The sequence below is a fragment of the Chionomys nivalis genome, chromosome 6 (assembly GCF_950005125.1).
Source record: "Chionomys nivalis chromosome 6, mChiNiv1.1, whole genome shotgun sequence".
In the NCBI taxonomy this organism is placed as follows: domain Eukaryota; kingdom Metazoa; phylum Chordata; class Mammalia; order Rodentia; family Cricetidae; genus Chionomys; species Chionomys nivalis.
This window is the reverse complement of record NC_080091.1, coordinates 40,075,988-40,095,568: the sequence shown is the minus strand read 5'-3', so window position 1 is coordinate 40,095,568 and position 19,581 is coordinate 40,075,988. Positions and strand designations below refer to the sequence as shown.

The 19,581-nt window shown below is 40.2% G+C and overlaps 1 protein-coding gene across 5 annotated transcripts in view; it reads right to left on the bottom strand.

The window, feature by feature from the left end:
- Fam193a (family with sequence similarity 193 member A) overlaps window positions 1–19,581 on the bottom strand; it is a 122,039-nt gene that overhangs the window by 29,004 nt on the left and 73,454 nt on the right. For 4 of the 5 annotated variants that reach the window (XM_057772547.1, XM_057772548.1, XM_057772550.1 and 1 more), the window contains 4 exons: window positions 19,260–19,502; window positions 16,108–16,261; window positions 15,805–15,984; window positions 10,883–11,134 (listed from right to left, as the gene is read on the bottom strand). In XM_057772547.1, coding sequence (XP_057628530.1) covers window positions 10,883–11,134; window positions 15,805–15,984; window positions 16,108–16,261; window positions 19,260–19,502 — 829 coding nt within the window. The remainder of the gene's footprint in view (window positions 1–10,882; window positions 11,135–15,804; window positions 15,985–16,107; window positions 16,262–19,259; window positions 19,503–19,581) is intronic. The other variant, XM_057772549.1, reaches the window with a different exon arrangement.

Genomic DNA, 19,581 nt, shown 5'->3' with positions numbered 1-19,581 from the left:
GGACTCTGAACTACTTAAGAGTGTCCCGAGACTCTCCTTGGACATAGCTGTGCACTATCTGGCTTACCCTCTGGTCCCTCGCCTCTACATTCATGTCTAGACCCTTGTTCACTCTTTACAGTGCCCTCTACTCTGTGATGATGCTTGTATTCCATTCAGGTCTGCTCTCCAGTATTACTTTGCTACCCTATGTCTATCCACAAGTTATCTGAAGCATGACAAAGTGTCCTTTCTGCTGTGGCTCAGGGAATGTAAACAAGGGCCTTGTGCATACTAGGCAAGTGTTTTACCACTGAGCCACGTCTCCAGGCTTGCTACAGAATTGGGTATTTTATTCTGATTATGTTTTTCCCTTTTCTTTTGAAAACACCAGGAATAACTAACCTGGGTGTTTCTAAAATGCAGCACAGGGCCTGGCACATACCGGGTGTTCAATAAATGACTGCTGAACACAGCTTAGTTCGGGGGAATAAAGACCCAACGGCCATGCTCTTACGTAATTTACTTACACATTTCGTCAGAGGCCCACCTACTTTTAAAGAGGAGTAAAGGGCAATTTCAGTAAAGACTGAAAGCAAAAGTGAGAGGATAGCTAACCAAAAAGTTGTATTGTTTTCAATACTTTTATACATGATGCCTGCTGACCTTAAAAGCATCAATGTTCCTTCCAAGAACAGCTGTTTGCTAAGTGGACTACTGTGGGGTTTGCTTTGTGAGCACACAAGTGATTAATCAATGAAGTCAGGTTCTTCACACAAATTCACAAAGCTTCAATTAACAGTAATTTTGAATTGTTCTCTACTTTATGACAAAAAGTAACTCTTAAGGAAAAATATTCTTTGCTGTATGTAAAAACTCTGACAAGAATGCAAACAAATGCACCTTCATAAAGCTGTAATCATTTAGGAGTGGGTGATCTAGTGTGCCTTCCCTACCCACACCAGTTCAGACACCAAGACTGAAGGATGGCATGCCAAGCCATCAATCAAGATATGAGACTATTAACTGAAGAAACTTTCACTATACAGTCAGACCAACAGGAATTCCAGCCAATTAGAAAGTTAACACAAATGTTCCCCATTTCTATTTGTTTGTTTGTTTAGGTTTTTCAGGGATAGTAAAGAGGCAATAACCTTTGTCCTAGCATTACTATTCTGAGGCTAGAGGAAATAAGCACTACCCCTTATAGAAAACACACCCAACATCACAACAAAATCCCCTAGCATGAGCTATTTTCCACACTGCATATCCCCACAGTGCCTAACCTGAATCGGAAGGAAAAGCATTAAAACGGGAATCGCAGAAACCATGCAAACATGGAAACAATAAAGTATACTTAGAATACTGAAAGAAAATCCCACACACTTAGGATTATGCACTCAGTAAATTAATCCTTCAAAAGTGAAGGAGAAATAAAAACTTCAAATGTCTAAGGATCTCACTGACTCTGCATGAAACTAATTGACTTTTTTCAGACAGAAAGAAATTATATAGGTCGGATGGCTACGGTCCACATATAGAAAGATCATAACTAAATGCAACAGGAAAATATTTTCTCATATTTCTTCATGACCTGAAGACAACTGCTATCTTCATGTGAAATCTGGGAGATCAACTTATGGACAGGAAATGCATCCAATACTATATGGGAAAGGTGGAGAAAGGAGGAGGTATTTTCCTGAAGCCACTTGGGCCACGAGCAGGGCTTGACAGTACAATCTCAATGGGAACTTAGTTAAGGCACACTGTAGAGTTCAGGGCAATAGCAAGACAGCTAAAATGTAAGTATTACTGATACATCATAAGGTATTCTAAAGTATAAAATATAAACAGAAGCCTTTGAAAATGAATATAAAACAGGTACATGGCTGATAATAATCAAAATATATTAAAAAATTCATTCTTATCAACATTATGATCCATAAAAATATGAAAACATCAATGAAAAACAGAAGTACAAGGTATAAGAAACTCAACTATACCTATCTAGAACACCCATTACAAAAGATTTATTTCTATTACCTTAAATTATGTGTTGTGGGGTGGGTATGGTTATGTGCATGGGAGTAAAGATATCGATATAGGCCAGAGGCATAAGATCCCCCTGAAGTTGGAGTTACAAGTTCTGTGTTGCCCAATGTAAGTGCTGTGAACTGAACTTGGGTCCTTTGGAAAACAGCACACACTCTTAAACTTGAGCTATCAGTCTAGCCACAGAAACTTACTTTATACTCTAGTAAGTTAAAAGTAAGAGAAAGGTCTGTGAAGATGTCTCAGTAGATAAAGGTAGTTGCCGGAAAGCTTGATAACCTGAATTTTGATTACTGGGACCCCATATGGTGAAAGCAGAGAATGGACTACATTAATTTGTCCTGACTTCCACACATATGCCATGGTGCTAGTCCCCTACCCACCCAACAAATAAATGTTCAATAAAAATATCTGAAAGAGTTAGAAACCAATGGATGAAAGACTCCCCCCACCACCAAAAAAAGTATGGAATATAGGAAGAAATCAAGAGTGAAGGACGAAATTTACATTACAGCAACAACATATTCTATTTAAAAGAAAAAAAAAAGTTAGGCATATTTGAAAGACATAAGAAGAAAGGAAGATTCTGGGTTTGTGACACATCCAAGCAATAAAGACCTTGTCCAGTCAGATGGTGGGGGTGCACGCCTTTAATCCCAGCACTCAGGAGGCAGAGGAAGGCAGACCTCCGTGAGTTCAAGGCCAGCCTAGACACAGAGTGAGTTCCAGGACAGACACCAAAGCTACAAAGAGAAACCCTGCTTCAAAACACACAAAAATAAATAGAGATAGATAGATAGATAGATAGATAGATAGATAGATAGATAGACCTTGTTCAAATCATCATCATCATTAGGGTTGGAGTAAATGAAATAGAGAAAAATAAATTAAATCAAAAGATCAGGGACTAGAGAGAGATGGCTCAGTGGTTCAGAGAATGCATGCGTGCACTCACACACTCATAAAAAATAAGTCCTTAAAATTTTTTTTTCTTTAATTTGTCCCCATGTGAACCTGCCATCAAAGGCCAAAAAAGGACATCGCCTTCCCCCAGTCTGGAGTTTCAGGTAGGTGTGAGCTACCTGACATTAGTGGCACAAACCAAACTTGGCTCCTGTGGAAAAGCAGCCAGCACTATGAACTACTGAGCCATTTTACAGTCCCAAATAAGAAACAGAGAGAGAGACAGAGAGACAGAGACAGATAGAGATGATCAACCATTCTTTGAAAAGACAAATTGACAAATTTATATTGTGACAGATTAATTTAAAAAGACTCAAATTACCTAAATGTTTGTGGAAAGTTATTGATACCGAATTATAGAGTAGGTGCATGGCTAGATGGGACTCAAGTGCAGTTCTTACCTAGCATGCAGGCAATTAGGCCCTACAGTCAATCCTCAAGAGCTAGGTGTATTTCTAACACTACCATTCTATAAAGTATTAGTGACTAGTGCAAGGATACTTAGGTGGGGAAAAGCAAGAAAGGAATTGTTTAGATGATACAATTTTATAGGAAAATCCTAAAAGTTTCAGATGTAAACAAAACCAAAAATGGTTAGATCTAATAAATGAAGTTAGCCCCACAAGACAGAAAGTTAAGATTAAAAAAATTGCAATTTTATGTGCCAAAAATAATCAATCAGAAAATAGCATAAAAAGAGTATTTATGAATTAACCAAAGAAGTGAGAGGACGCTTGAGTAAGATTACTGCCAACATGTCCTATCTCCCTATGTCTTCTATAGATTAAATGCAATCTGTCACAATATCAATGATGTTTATTTTTTTGCAACACAGAAAAAAGCTATCTTAAATATCACATAGTAGCTTAAAAAGTCCACAACTGTGGTTAGAATAAGAATGGCCACCATAAGCTCATAAATTTGAATGATTAGTCACTAGGGAGTGACATTATTTGAATGGATTAGGTGTGGTCTTGTCGAAGGAAGAATGTCACTGGGGGTGGGCTGCAAGGTTTCAAAAACTAATGCCAAACTCAGTATCTCTCTTGACTGTGGATCAGGAAGTACTATAAGCAAATGCTCCAGTGCCATGTATGATGCCATACTCCCTGCCTGAGGATAATGAACTGACCCTCTGGAACTGTAAACAAGCCCCCAATTAAATGCTTGCCTTGGTCATGGTGTCTCTTCATGGCAATGTAACAGTGACTAATAATCCAAACTATCTTGAAAGAAAACATAGCTGGACCCTTGCATAAATGTTCTGTAAAGTTCATAAACCTGTGACAGTCAAAATAGACAAGCTGAACAAGCACAATAGATAATAGACAAGCACAGAAAGGAGGAAGAAGCCCAGGAGGATATAACCCCACACACAACTTGCTCAGCAGGAAGATGTAAAGTAAATGTCATACTACCTCACAGCTATCAGATGGCTATTATCAAAATAAATAACAGGTGTTGGTAAAGATGTGGAGAAATAATTCTTTTCTCCCCCCACCCCATACAGGGTTTCCCAGTAGCTAAGGAACCAGTACTGGAACACACTCTGTAGACCAGGCTGGCTTAAAACTCAACAGAGATCCACCTGCCTCTGCCTCTTGAGTATTAGGATTAAGGACGTGCGCCATCACTGCCCAGCTAGGAGAAAGAATTCTTGTGCACCATAGAGATAGCAAAGTGGCAGTCTAGGTGGAAACCATTATGACAGTACAGATATCATACAATACAACAATTAACATTGTATGTTTAGAAGAGCCAAAAGAAGATAGTCTTAAAGAAATTCTTGTTAATCTATGTTCAGAAATGTTTGTCCCAATAGCCAAAAAGTAGAAACAACCCAGAAAGTGTGGTATATGCATACATAAAATTATCACTCAAGAAAGGAAATTCTATAATATACTATAATGTGAATGAACCTTAAGGATATCAAACTAAGTGAAATAGGCCACTCAAGAAAACAGGATTACTGCATAGTTCCAATTAATGAAGAACTTGGAGTAGTCAGCTATAGAAACGGAAAGCAGAATGGTGATTCCAAATGGTGGGTGGAGGTGAGCTATTGCTTCATAAGTAAAAAAGCTCCACCTTTACAAGATGAAGAGTTACAACCACAAATGGCAACACCAGTTGCATAATGTTAGAAATGCCTCTGATTCCACTGACTAAAACCTTAGAAGTTTGACTGAAGCCTTAGAAGTAGTTAGAAGGGTAGATTTTATGTCATGCATATTTTACCAACAGAGAAGAAAAAAGAGATGAAGAAAAACATTAAATAAAAAACTGGAGGCACTACGTATAACCCCAGCAGCACAGACATTAAGGGCAACATTGAATAAATGGGACCTCCTGAAACTGAGAAGCTTCTGTAAAGCAAAGGACACTGTCACTAAGACAAAAAGGGAACCCACTGACTGGGAGAAGATCTTCACCAATCCCGCAACTGACAAAGGTCTGATCTCCAAAATATATAAAGAACTCAAGAAACTAGACTGTAAAATGCTAATCAATTATAAAATGGGGCACCGAGCTGAACAGAGAATTCTCAACAGAAGTTCAAATGGCCAAAAGACACTTAAGGTCATGCTCAACTTCCTTAGCGATCAGGAAAATGCAAATCAAGACAACTTTAAGATACCATCTTACACCTGTCTGAATGGCTAAAATCAAAAACACCAATGATAGCCTCTGCTGGAGAGGTTGTGGAGTAAGGGGTACACTCATCCATTGCTGATGGGAATGCAAACTTGTGCAACCACTTTGGAAAGCAGTGTGGCGGTTTCTCAGGAAATTCGGGATCAACCGACCACTGGACCCAGCAATACCACTCTTGGGAATATACCCAAGAGATGCCCTATCATACAACAAAAGTATATGCTCAACTATGTTCATAGCAGCATTGTTTGTAATAGCCAGAACCTGGAACAACCTAGATGCCCTTCAATGGAAGAATGGATGAAGAAAATATGGAATATAAGAGTTCTACTCAGTAGTAAAAAACAATGACTTCTTGAATTTTGCATGCAAATGGACGGAAATAGAAAGCACTACCCTGAGTGAGGTAAGCCAGACCCAAAAAGAGGAACACGGGATGTACTCACTCATAATGGGTTTCTAGCCATAAATAAAGGACATTGAGCCTATAATTCGTGATCCTAGAGAAGCTAAATAAGAAGGTGAACCCAAAGAAAAACATATAGTTATCCTCCTGGATATTAACCTTCATCAGGCGATGAAAGGAGACAGAGACCCACATTGGAGCACCGGACTGAAATCCCAAGGTCCAAATGAGGAGCAGAAGGAGAGAGAGCACGAGTAAGGAACTCAGGACCACGAGGGGTGCACCCACATACTGAGACAATGGGGATGTTCTATTGGGAACTCACCAAGGCCAGCAGGACTAGGTCTGAAAAAGCATGGGATAAAACCGGACTCGCTGAACATAGCGGACAATGAAGGCTGCTGAGAAGTCAAGAACAATGGCACTGGGTTTTGATCCTACTGCATGTACTGGCTTTGTGGGAGCCTAGGCTGTTTAGATGCTCGCCTTGCTAGACATGGAAGGAGGTGGGTGGTCCTTGGACTTCCCACAGGGCAGGGAACCCTGACTGCTCTTTGGGCTGCTGAGGGAGGGGGAGTTGATGGGGGAGGGGGAGGGAAATGGGAGGCGGTAGCAGGGAGGAAGCAGAAATCTTAAATAAACAAACAAACAAACTGGAGGCACTGTACTAGTCTCTAAAGAACAGATTTCAGATCAAGTAAAAGCACCAAAAATAAAAGAAAGGCATACATGAACCCATAACAAAAAAGTATACCAGTATGTGAAGCAAAAATAGAGAAGACTGAAAAGAGAAAATAAAAGAACCCTCTACCATAGTTGGAGTCTCCAATCCCTATTATTAAAAATAGACAGATCAAGAAGGCCAAAAATCAGAAAGAAGGATGAAACAAATAGCAGCAAATGGATACAATGCCTTGTACAGAACAAACAATCTTCTCTTGCCCACAGGGAACATTTGCCTCTTGGTTTTTTGAGATAGGGTCTCCCTTGAAGTCCTGGCTGTCCTAGAGCTCACTATATAGACCAGGCTGGCTTTAAACTCACACAGGTCCAACTGTCTCTGCTGAGATTAAAGTTGTGTGCCATCCACACCTAGTGAACATTCACTTCTGATTCATCTACACTCTTTTTTTTAAAAAGATTTATTTATTTAATTTATGGACATGGGTATTTTGCCTGAATGCATATCTATGTGCACCATGTGCAACCCTGGTGTCATGGATCCCCTGGAACTGGAGTTACAGACAGTAGTGAGCTGCCACGTGGGTGCTGGGAATTGAACCCAGGTCCTCTAGAGAAGCACCCAGTACTTTTAACTGCTGAGCCATTTCTCCAGTCCCCCACCTACACTTTTTTAAGTTCAAGAGCAGTGACCAGGCCTGGAAGGTATAGTTCAGTGTCTAGAACTCTAGACCATAATGCAATCTTATTTATTTATTTACTTATTTATATTTGTGTGCTGGCAACTGAACTGAAGTTAGGCAAGAGCTCTATATTTTATTTTCTCTAATATTTCACTGCAGTTATTTTTTGTCTTTTCTTTTACCTTTTATATAATATATCTATATTAACAAATAAATGTATCACTGGTATACAAATCAGTTTTTTTTTTAATCTCAAGGAAATTAAATCTTCACAGAATTCATCCTGAACATTCTATGAAAAAAATATTTATCCCCAATGGTCACAGTATCAAGTAAAACAAAAATTAAAACCATGACATTAAATCTTATAAGCAACAACTGTGACTCCACCAGAGCAGAAACTCCAAACAAGGGAGCAAAGGACAGAGACACAGGTTGACCCAGGAGCCTCAGTGAGTGTGGTTGACTTCCACACACAGCACCTATTCTTTGACTCTTGGTTATACTAAGACACCACATTTAGCACTTCCAAGAAACCTCCAAGGGAACTGAAGACAAGCCTGGGCCATTCTAGAATAACTTGTTGTGTTTCTAGAAGGTCCTTCTACTAACTTTGTGGAGCTGTTAACATACTGTGTATTTAAACAGTCATAGCCAGAACATTCTAGTAAGTCTGCCTAACTCAAATAATACAAACCAATTCTGCAAGGCCTGGTAAGAGAAAATACAAGCTTGTTTAGAGAAACCAATGTTTTTACAGCAGATATACACGACGTATTTCATAAACTGCATACTTTCCCCTCCATACTGGAATCAGAGTGTCCTGAATGGCAGGAAACACTACCACTGAGTTATAACTACAAGCCTATCAATAGCAACTTATTTTCCACAATAAAAAAGGCCTTCAACAGGTATATTTCAAATGGATCATTGTGGGGCTAAAAAGATGGTTGAGTGATTAAGAGCACTGGCTGCTCTTCCAGAGGATCCTAGTTTGAATCCCAGCACCTACATGGCAGCTTTCATCTGCCTATAACTCAAGTTCCAGAGGATCCAGCACTACCTTCTGGTCTCTGCAGGCACCAGATACACGTAAAATAAAACTAAAATGTATATCAGCGTATAGTCACGATATCAAGAAGTAATGTGGTTGAAGTGTGGCTTAATTACAAATTTGAAAGTTTCTATATGATCATAACCATGTGTGGCTAGTCCTCTCTATTTGCCTTCCTACACATGAATCTTTTGCATTTACCTATGGTCTTAAGTTTAACAGGGTCAAAGGAAAATGTATCAGATACAGAAATGGTACTAAAAATGCTTTTCTTCTTTTACCCTTTTATGAGACCTCTAACTTTTTAAAAAAAGTCCAGTCTTAAAAAAGAGGCTGGAGAGATGGCACAGAGATCTGCTTCAGTTCTAAACACCCACACAGTAGCTCACTTAAACTCCACTTCAACGGATTCAATGCCCTCTTCTAACCTCCATGGACATCAGGCACATACAGACGTGTACAGACAAAATATTCACACACAAAAAATAAAAATAAATCTTTAAAAAGGTTAGGTGTGCTGGAGAGATGGCTCAGTGGTTAAGAGCACTGGCTGTTCTTCCTGAGGATCTAGGTTTGAATTCCAAAACCCACATCCTGGCTCACAAACATCTATAAACTCCAGTTCTAAGGGATCCAATAACTTCTACTGGCCTCCAAGGCATACAGGTGGGGCACAGATACCCTTGTAGGCAAAACATTCATACATTTATCTGTAACTTCTGACCTCAATGGGTACTGCATGCATATGGTGTACACACACGCACATGCACACACACGAGGACATATAAATGAAGGTGGGAGGGGGAAACAAAGTAAGGAAGGTAACTTGTAAACAGCTGAGAAGAGTGTTCCCAGTAAACTTGGGGAACAATTAATTAATACCTTCAATAACAAAAAATATACAATGGACATTTTCTAATCTTTCTTTTTTCCAGAATTAGGTAAAAGTTCTATTTAGAAAAAAAAATAAGTGGGCAGCATCTTATACATTCATTCACCCAGATGAAAGGAGGATATAAAACCACAAAACCCACAAACATAGTGTGGCTTTGACGACATACTTGAAAATGCTTCGAAGACATTTGTTAATAAAGATATTGCTACATATTCAAAATGGGTGATAGGAAAAGCATGGGTCTGGGTGGATTCTGAGTACTTATAAAAACTAAACTTAAACCTTATTCTTCTGTAAGTGTGGTATTAATCTACCACTTGTGCCTCTCCCCAGCAAACACACAGGGAACCCATTTACTAGCCACGCATAACGTACCATAACGTACCATAGTGTGACCCCAGAGGACCAAGCCCTTCCCATGTCATGGCCCCACTTTCTGTCCCACTTGAGCATCACTGTGTTAAATAAACTAATAATATTTTTGCTTGATTGGTGCTAACTTGGAACCATAACATAACTAACATAACAAAATTTCGGCATTATGGGTGGTCAACAAGGCAAGTGCAAAGCAGCTCAAAAGGCAAAGAAGCCTAAAAAGTGAACTAGCTAGGGATGGTGCATACCTATAATCCTAGCACTAGAGATGTAGAGGCAGAAGGATCATTGCATGTTCAAGGCTGCCTGGTCAACATAGGATTTCAGGCCAATTTCTCTAAATTTATTTCAAAGTCTAAGATACTACGTATATACATGTGGTTCTTTAAGGAGACACTTAAAAATTGACCACTTCTAGACTTTTGCTGCTTTTCCTAAGTGAGCTCTTTGCAGGTTGGGTTTTGAGGAACCTCTTCTCTGCCCTACAGCTATATTTCCATATTCATAGATAATACGATTTCTCTGTGTTTCACACTGGGCTTTTCTTCAGGCTTGTGTATTTGATAAGGTCCTAGTTTGCAAGCCAGAAAACATCAGAGGATTCAAGCTATTTTCAACTCACTTTATCTATTATGTTAAGGCAAAAGTCAGGTCCGGGGTAGAAAAATGGACTATTTAATGGACTATTTATTGTCAAGTATCCTGGAGTTCAATCTGTTAGCAACATCCCCTGAAAACGCTCTAATTCATGATTTTTTTTTTTTTTTTTGTATTCCTATACACTGCAAAGGTTCAACATTACAAGAACTTTAGAGACGATAGCCAACGCAAATGTCTGCAGTGCATCAGGAGCAGCCGCATGGGTCAGCATACCCACTCCTTTTTTTTTTTTTTTTTTTTTTTTTTGGTTTTTCGAGATAGGGTTTCTCTGTAGCTTTGAAGCCTTTCCTGGAACTATCTCTGTAGACCAGGCTGGTCTCGAACTCACAGAGATCCGCCTGCCTCTGCCTCTCAAGTGCTGGGATTAAAGGCGTGCGCCACCACTGCCCGGCCGCATACCCACTCCTGTTTGCTGAAGTATGTGCTCTTGTCAGAATTTAAGTCATGAGAGACTTCAAGGCCTTTCCTAACTGGCTTACCTTACTGTGTGTGAAGGGGGGTGCTGTATACAAAGTGGGGTGGATGAGCGGTCGAGGCAGGTGTGGAACAGTGTGCAAGGGTACATGTCCGTGGATGTGGGGGTACAGGTGCAGCGCAGGGTGTGTTGGCTTCTCTGGGCTCAGGAACTGATGGCCAGGAGGCAGGGCTCCAGCAGTCATTGCTGATGCTGGTAGCCCAGAAGCTTCTTGTTTACAAACATGGCATTCACAAGTATTCGGAGTTTGTTCCGCCTAAAACAACAGAAAAAGAAGTACACGAATTAAGCTACAGTCAGTCAGAATTACAGAGCAAACATAAAGATTAAGGGCTCAGTCTGGGCTAACTAGAGTCCTCCACATGAAAAGGTACAAATGCCACAGATGGAAACAAGGAAGGCTGCAGAGCTCAGCCTCATTTTCCAGAAGGGTATTTACAGAGACAGAAGTCACTGACCAGGGACCCAACTGAGCAGCAACAAGGATTTCCATAAAGATATTAGAAGGATAAAGCCAGGAGGGAACTGGAACCAAAGACAACAGGATCACTGGGTGGCTGGACTCTGCTGGGCTCCTACTTTTCAATCAACAGCTGCAATGAAACTTCCACCAAGAAGGGGAGATAGCATGCTAGCTGGGGCAGAAGGAAGAGACCAGTGAAACTTCCTTATCAAAAGCAAATGTGAAATTGAAAACAGGTAACAAAGATAACACTTCAGACTCTAGAATTAAGCCATAGTCATACACTGGGACTGCGAAGTCTTTATTTAAAAATACCCAGATCTTCAGGGAAGAACAGGAAGAATCTGAACTTTCTGTCAGAGCCTTCCCTTGATCTAGCTCTAGTGCAGGGAGCAGCATACAGGAAATATGAGCAAAAAAGCCTTGCTACCAAGGAGAACAGCTCAGTGTCCAGTGAGCTGAGTCAAAAAAAGTAGATGTCAGGTCTCAAACCTGGGACAAAGAGCCTAACTAAGGTGCCTATTTAACTTATCAACACAGACCTGGTTAGCAGATTCTCCCAGAATCCTTTAGTCTCTCCCTACCCGATAGAGGGTAACATACTCTTCTCACAGTTGTTACACTTCCCTAGATAATCCATCCATTTTTGGTTGCTGGGCCCTTTAGGCTACCTTTTACTCTTCTGGCTCTCCTTTCTCCCCTCCCCATTCTCCTCACATGGCCCGGATCAGGGTCATAGCCACTCTCCCAGAAGTCCCTGCCTCTGGCTATAGTCTCCCTCATAGCTATAATAAACCTCCCTCATACCTAAGAGCAGCAATGTCCTTCCTTTTTAGTCCTTTTCTTATTCAGTGGACTCAGTGGACTCAGCGGGAATGGCCAGTGAATGAGAGAGAAACAGACTGGGGAAACTTTAAAAGTGAAAAGGCCGTGAAATATTCAAACTATCAAAAGCTCAGTGGTTGACTAGGAAGCCACAGTCTACACATAGTCATGACCTTCAAAGGAAGCATACAAAGGAAGAAACCACCAAAGTTCACTGGAGTACAAGCTGAGCAAGGGAACTGTTTCCTAATCTACACAGAGATGTGCTGGAACACAGAGGAACCTTCAGAAGAGATAAGGCAGCAGGGATTGACCCAATAAAGCAAGCAGCCAGGCTAAAAGCAGAAAGGGGCAGCAGGGCATGGGCACACATCTTTAATCCCAGCACTCTGGAGACATAGACCAGCATATCTGTGAGTTCGAGGTCAGCCTGGTGTACAAAGAGAGTTCCACGAGAGTTAGGACTGTTCACACAGGGAAACCCTGTTTCAAAAAACAAACAAACACACACACACAAAAAAAAAAACACCCAAAAAGCCAAAAACAAAACAAAAAGGAACAAATGAAACAAAACAAAAAACAGACATCAGCGGCTCTCTCACAATGTGAGTGATATAGATGCAGGCATTTAACAGCAATAAAGTAATGATCATGGAAAATAAAAAGCACACCCCCTGGGGGGGGGACAGCAATCCCAAGGAGAAAGTCAGACTATAAAGTTATTATATATAATAAATATTATCTAAACCAATCAATTTTTCACAAAAAAATATGAGACATGCCAGAAAAGAACAGTCAGATGCTTCTGCACACTGTAAATATGTATTGTTCCAATTGGTTAGTAATAAAAACTGTTTGACCAATAGCCAGGCAGGATAGGGTTAGGCAGAACTATTAAACTGAAGACTCAGATGGGGCGGGGGGGGGGGGGAGGGAGATGCAGTGCCCAAGAAATAACATGCAAACATGCCTTTGTTAAAAGACTTGGCAATACATAGATTAGCAGAAATGGGTTAATTGAGATGTAAGAGCTAGTTAGTAATAAGCCAGAAGTATAGGCCAAACGGTTTGTAATTAATGTAAGTCTCTGTGTGATTATTTAGGACCATGCAACGGGGACACGAAAGTGTTGCCTCTCTTACAGTCACTGGACAACAGTTCTTGGTCCACACATCAGATTGACAAACAATGATGTCTAAGCAGGAAGAACAGCTTGTTCAGAGAATTAAGGATAATGTTAAAACAAAAATTTAATATAAAGAGAAAAAAAGATAAATCCTAAAACAAATTGAAGATGACAGAAAAAAGAATCTGAGAATCCCAATAAACAAAGAAATTACCCCTGTGTAAAATGTATCAAAAACTAGCAGAACTGGAAAGGACAAAAAAAAAAAAAAATCTCTTAGCAATTGATAATCTATATACTGCAAATCTAACCTCCATGAAGGTGGTATTAGGGGCTCTATCCTCATCCTTTCTTCATCCATCTAAAGCTACTGTGGAAAGATGGCTACTTATAAAGAAGCACACTGGAGGCTCATATATTTAAATGCTTAGTCCCCAGTTAGTGAAACTATCCAGGAAGGATTAGGGGTTGTGGCCTTGTTGGAGGAGGTGTGTCACTGGGGGTAGTCTTTGAAGTTTCAAAAGCTCAAATCAATACCAGCTAGCTTTCTCCCTCTTCTATCTCACTGTGCCTGAGGCTTAGGGATCAAGGTGTTAAATTCTCAGCTATTGCTCCAGCACCATGCCTGGCTGCCTGCTGCCATGCTCTCCACCATAATGGTCATGGACTCACCCTCTGAACGATAAACTCTATCTTCTGTAAGTTGTCTTTGTCATCAGAAGAAAAGTAAGACACACACTACCAGACTAGGGGATAGGCCTTATTGTATTTCAAACTTACCATAGAGTCAACAGTCAAGTGAGCTGTGGGGTAGAGACCAACATAGAGACCAATAAACAGAACGGAATGTAGGCCTGAATTTTTAATATGGGAAAATATGATCTTTCCAAAAATATAGTTCTAAGTCTAACCTTACACCATAAGAAATATTGAGTCACGAGGCAGTGGTGGTGCACATGTTTAGTTCTAGCACTTGGGAGATAGAGGCAGGCGTATTTCTGAGTTTAAGGCCAGACTGTTCTATAGAGAGAGTTTTAGGACAGCCAGGGTTACACAGAGAAACCCCATCTAAAACAAAGCAAAATAAGAAATACTGAGTCAAAAAGATCACAGTATCAGTCAGAGGTAAAGTTATAAATCTAGAAGAAAACCACTTTGTTTAAAACAAGAAACAACACAAGTGCTGGCCAATAGAGTTAAAAAAAGACAAAAACCCCACCACCTCCATAGCAGAACACAGCGAAGTCAGTAGAATCAGAGTGATGAGACCTTAGTTTCAGCCCATGGTACTACAGAGGGTGGGAAAAGGAAGGACAGGGCTAAATGAGGATACAGCTCAGTGGTAGGGAGCTTGCCTACCATGGGTGAGGCTTAGAACTCAAACCCTTATAATTTCTCAGACTTTACTCAAGATTCTAAATTATTTATAACCAGGCATGGTGTCCACACCTGTAATTCCAGCATTTGGGAGGCAACATGATCAGGAGTTTATAAAAGGCTAGACTTAGCTACATGGTATGGTACTTTGTCTTAAACAAACAAAATCTAAAGCAAACTAAAATACAATAATAGTCATACAAACAAACAAAAAAATCAAACATAAAAAACAAGGCCTGAGGATCAGTTCATGTACTTGTCTTAATAGAGGACCTGAGTTCAGTTCCTCATACCCATATCCAGTGACTCACAACTACCTGTAACTCTAGCTCCAAGGGGATCAGACACCACTGGCTTTCCTGGTCACTCATGTGTACATGCCCACAAAAATACATGTAATTAAAAATAATGAAAATAACTTTTAAAAATTAAAGTTACAAAAATAAAAAACATATAGAAGCACATCCTTCAAAGACACGTTAAGTAAAACGCAACATAGCCTTTCTCATAAGACAGGAAAGAGTAAATGTTTGCATTTGCACATAATGAAACTAGTTATCTCCTGGGCATAAGGGCTGAAGGTACACAGGTGATGGGACACAAAATGGGGGACAATGATGCCAAGATTTCCCAATTTACTCCTTTTGATATCACCTTTATTATTTTAATCACATACATTACTTATTACAATTATTAATTAGCCAAGCGTTTGGCCTCCATTTGTTCTTCCTTTCATTAAAAAAACTCTTACTGAACTAATAAAACTCTGAAGCTGGGTGTGAGAACATACACCCCAGCATTTGAGTTTAGGTAGAAGGGTCAACCAAGAGTGAGAACTGTCTCCAACACAAACAATAAAACCCATCTTTCTTCTACAGACAAAAGAAAAGAAAGAAAAAGAAGGAAGAAAGAAAAGCAAAAACCTGTCTCTAAGCACAGAGTGTTATAAAACTAATGACAATTATAGACCTGAGCAATAGCAAAAAGAGACTAAAATATGAATTGTATATAATTTATAAGTAAACTTGTTTCTCTACAGTTCTAATTTCAGGAATTGCTGGAATTGGCATAATTTGCTTCTATTTACAGGAAATACACAAAGGAAGAAACAGAAAACATAAACAGAAGATCTTACTTGCTGCGCTGGGTAGGATGGAGGTGGAGTGTCTACTTTACTCTCGTCTGCCCTTGGGCTACCATTTCCTAGAGCCTCATCTTCTTTGGGTGCTCCTGGGGGCTCACCACTACTTTCACCATCAGCATCTTCATCATCAGCTTCTGAAGAACTATGACTGGTGCTGCTTACCTGAGGGGACTTAAAAGGCAGCATTCTGTAGCTTTATTTTTCAAAACAATAGTAACATAAATGAAATGTAAGACCACCACATCTGGCATTTACTGACACCCACACCTCCTCATAAAAAAGCTACACCCATACCTCATCTTTCAGGGCCATGTTTTCCCCACCACCATTCAGTTCGCTGTGGATTCCATTCATGTTGGCCACCACATTGGTATCATCGTAGTTAGTCAACGGATAAATGTCAGCAAACTTAGCTGACAATGGTGCGACGTCTTCATCATCACTACAACTGAGGCAAGCAGAGACGGTCACCATGAGGCCCTTCGTTTGGGGAGGACAGTGAGGAGCACCCCCCACTGAACACGACATCTCCTCTAAGGTCATGGGTCTGTTCACGAAGAGTGTTCAGTGTCACTCACACTACTTAACACCTCTTAGTCACCTGAACACAAAGAAAAGCCTGGATGAGTAACATCTGTGACTTGGAGAATGATGGGAAAAAATGTCCCACAGTAGAAACGCTGGCGTGACCAAGATGAATAGGTAATACATTTTCATTTGGCCTGAAAAGCCCTGGAGTAAAAGTGCCACCCCCAAGTAGACATCATTTTTATGAAAATGTTAAGATACAAAAAGTAACCTCAGGTCTTTTATAATCACCAAATTGTTAGATAATATCCAGCTGACCAAATCTCCCAAGCACGGTTATGTAACAACATGATAATTAAATTAGCTATACTCAAGTCAGTTTTGAAAATCAACTTCATCTATGCAATGAGAAAATGACATGTTCACTGAAAAAAAAAAAAACCAGAACTTAAGAAAATCTTCTGGATTTAGCCTATGGAGATCACTTTAAAATATAACATCCTAATATAAGAGAAGAGCTACTGTAGATTAGGGATGACCAGACATGCCCACCCCAGTATTAGCTAAAACTTATGCCAATCTGTCCTCTATCTTGGCACACAATGATCTCTAAGAAGGTAAAAATCCTAAGGATCAGTGCTCTGCCTCCTAAGAAAAGGTCCAGAATTACAAAGCACATGGTACTCTCTCTTTTGTTTTAAGACAGGGTCTTTCTATATAACCCTGGCTATCCTGGAACTCACTATGTAGACCAGGTGTTGATCTTACAGAGATCCAACTGCCTCTGCCTCCTGGGTATTTTCTATTTTCAAAACGAAGAACCTAATACACTTCACCAATATCTGAAGCTCACCAACAGAAGAAAAAAGCACCCACCACCAAGGGAGTGTGTGTATCTTGGCTAACAGTGTTCCTGCAGTGTTCCCACTGCCATGGTGTACCATGGGAAAACTGGCTCTGAAATGAAGTGGCCAACTCATCCTTAGCATGTACATGACAAGTGGAGGCTTCTCTGCCTCAGTAAGACCCACACTGCACTGTACTGCAATGACTGAAATGATGTTGCTGATTCATCAGTTTAAAAAACAGCACCAAGCCGGGTGGTGGTGGCGCACACCTTTAATCCCAGCACTCGGGAGGCAGAGGCAGGCGGATCTCTGGGAGTTCGAGGCCAGCCTGGTCTACAAGAGCTAGTTCCGGGACAGGCATCAAAGCTACAGAGAAACCCTGTCTCGAAAAACCAAAAACCAAAAACCAAAACAAAACAAAACAAAAAAACCCAGCACCAAGAAAGCTACATCACAAGGATTTTCAATCACACAGGTTGGAAGACACTAATCACAAGTTGTTAGGGCCTTCAGTATTGGAAGATACGAGTTGCCCAGACCAACATGAGGGCAGTTCCAGTTCAGGTAAAAGGCTCCTGTAGCTGATGTTCCATTACTGATCACACATCAGAGCCCACTATTGATGATGGCAATTATGACAATAAGTGGACAGTTTGATAAAGTTAATTGCAATTCCCTAACTTCAATTTTCCACAGATTCACCTGCATGTTAAACTTCCATATGCCTGGTTAGAAACTGTATAACAGCTAGCAAAGAAATCCTCAAAATGCTTAAGACCTGAGAGCATAATCAGCAGAACTTTGTTCAATGAAGAATAAACTATGGGCTTCAGCTCAGGCTTTTAGAATTATTATGTATTTGGGGCTGGGATAAGACTCAGTGATACAGAGTTCATATAAGGTCCTGGGTTCTAGTCTCCTAGCAACAATAAAATTAATTCACTGAGACCTGGAAGACAAGGATAAACATCAAAGGAAGAAAAAAATGAGCACCAGCATGACAAATTCAAATGAAGTATATGATGAACATTTCTATCAGTTTGAAGACTCTGAGGATCATGTGCAGCCAGATATAGTCAACAATCCCTCAAAATAGCACTTCTGCAGGGCTAGTGATGGTTTCATGTTCAACTTACTTGACTTAAGAAACAATATAAAGCCCACTGGGGTGGCATATGCCCTTTAATTCCAGGACTGAGGAGGTAGAGGCAGGTGGATCTCAGAGTATGAGGCCAGCCTGGTTTACATAGAGACCTCCAGGATAGTCAGAGCTACATAGTAAAACTGTCTCAAAAAAAAAAAAAGGAAAAAAAAAAAAAGAATGAGAGAGACAGAGAGAGAGAGAGAGGGAAACACCGAGAAAAATGAAAAAGAAAATGCCAGGTGTGGTGGCACATGACTTTAATCCCAATACTCAGGAAGCAGAGGCAGGTGGATCTCTGAGTTTGAGGCTAGTCTGGTCTACAGAGTGAGTTCTAGGACAGCCAGGATTACTTAGAGGAAATTCTATCTCAAAAAAACCAACCAACCATCCATCCAAACAAATAAACAAAAAAAAAAGAAAGAAAGAAAGAAAAAAGAAATTATATATACCCATGTGCAAATAAACTTATGAAGCCTCTGCAAATGACAGGGTCACTACTGAGTTTACAGCCCCTTGCTAGTATTAAATGTACTTCTTATAATGTAAGAATACAGAAAACACAAACTTTCAATTGCTTGCTAAAGTGATCTGAGTTCTTAGCAAGACATGGAACAAGCATGAACACTGAGCTGACAATGAAGAGGATGAACAGCCACTGTCCACCCCAGGAAGAATGAGAAAATGAGACCAGAACTGTGAGACATTTCCCTGCATACCAACTGGTAATTATAAATTCACCATATTTTTTCAGGTAATAAAATAGTTTGGGTTTATTGATTTCATGTTTTAACAGGTGTTTAACACACTGAAAGATCCTTTTTTTTTCTTTTTTATAAAAAGCACTATAATGGTGATCATATTTCTGATGTATGTATTTATCATTACTGGATAAATTTCTGAAACTCTATTATAAAGTCACAACTTACAAAGTTGGTGCAGAGCCATTGTCTGTGAGGATGAGTCTGGGATGTTGCTGAATTGTGATGGGAGAGCTGGAACCTGACCCTGAGCTTGCTGATGACACACTAGGTGGGCGCATCTCAGAGAGATAGTCGGGAGCAGAATCCACTTGGAGTGGTAGCTGGTGAATGTGGATGTCATCAGTGACGGGGGGGTCCATGATACCACAAGTGAGGATGTGTGAGAGGCTGCAGTCATCACAAGCACATCTGATCGGGAATTAAGGACAGTTACCAAGAAAGCCAACTCTCAAGGTTGGGTTCAAACCTCTGCTTGTTTCAGTGTGGG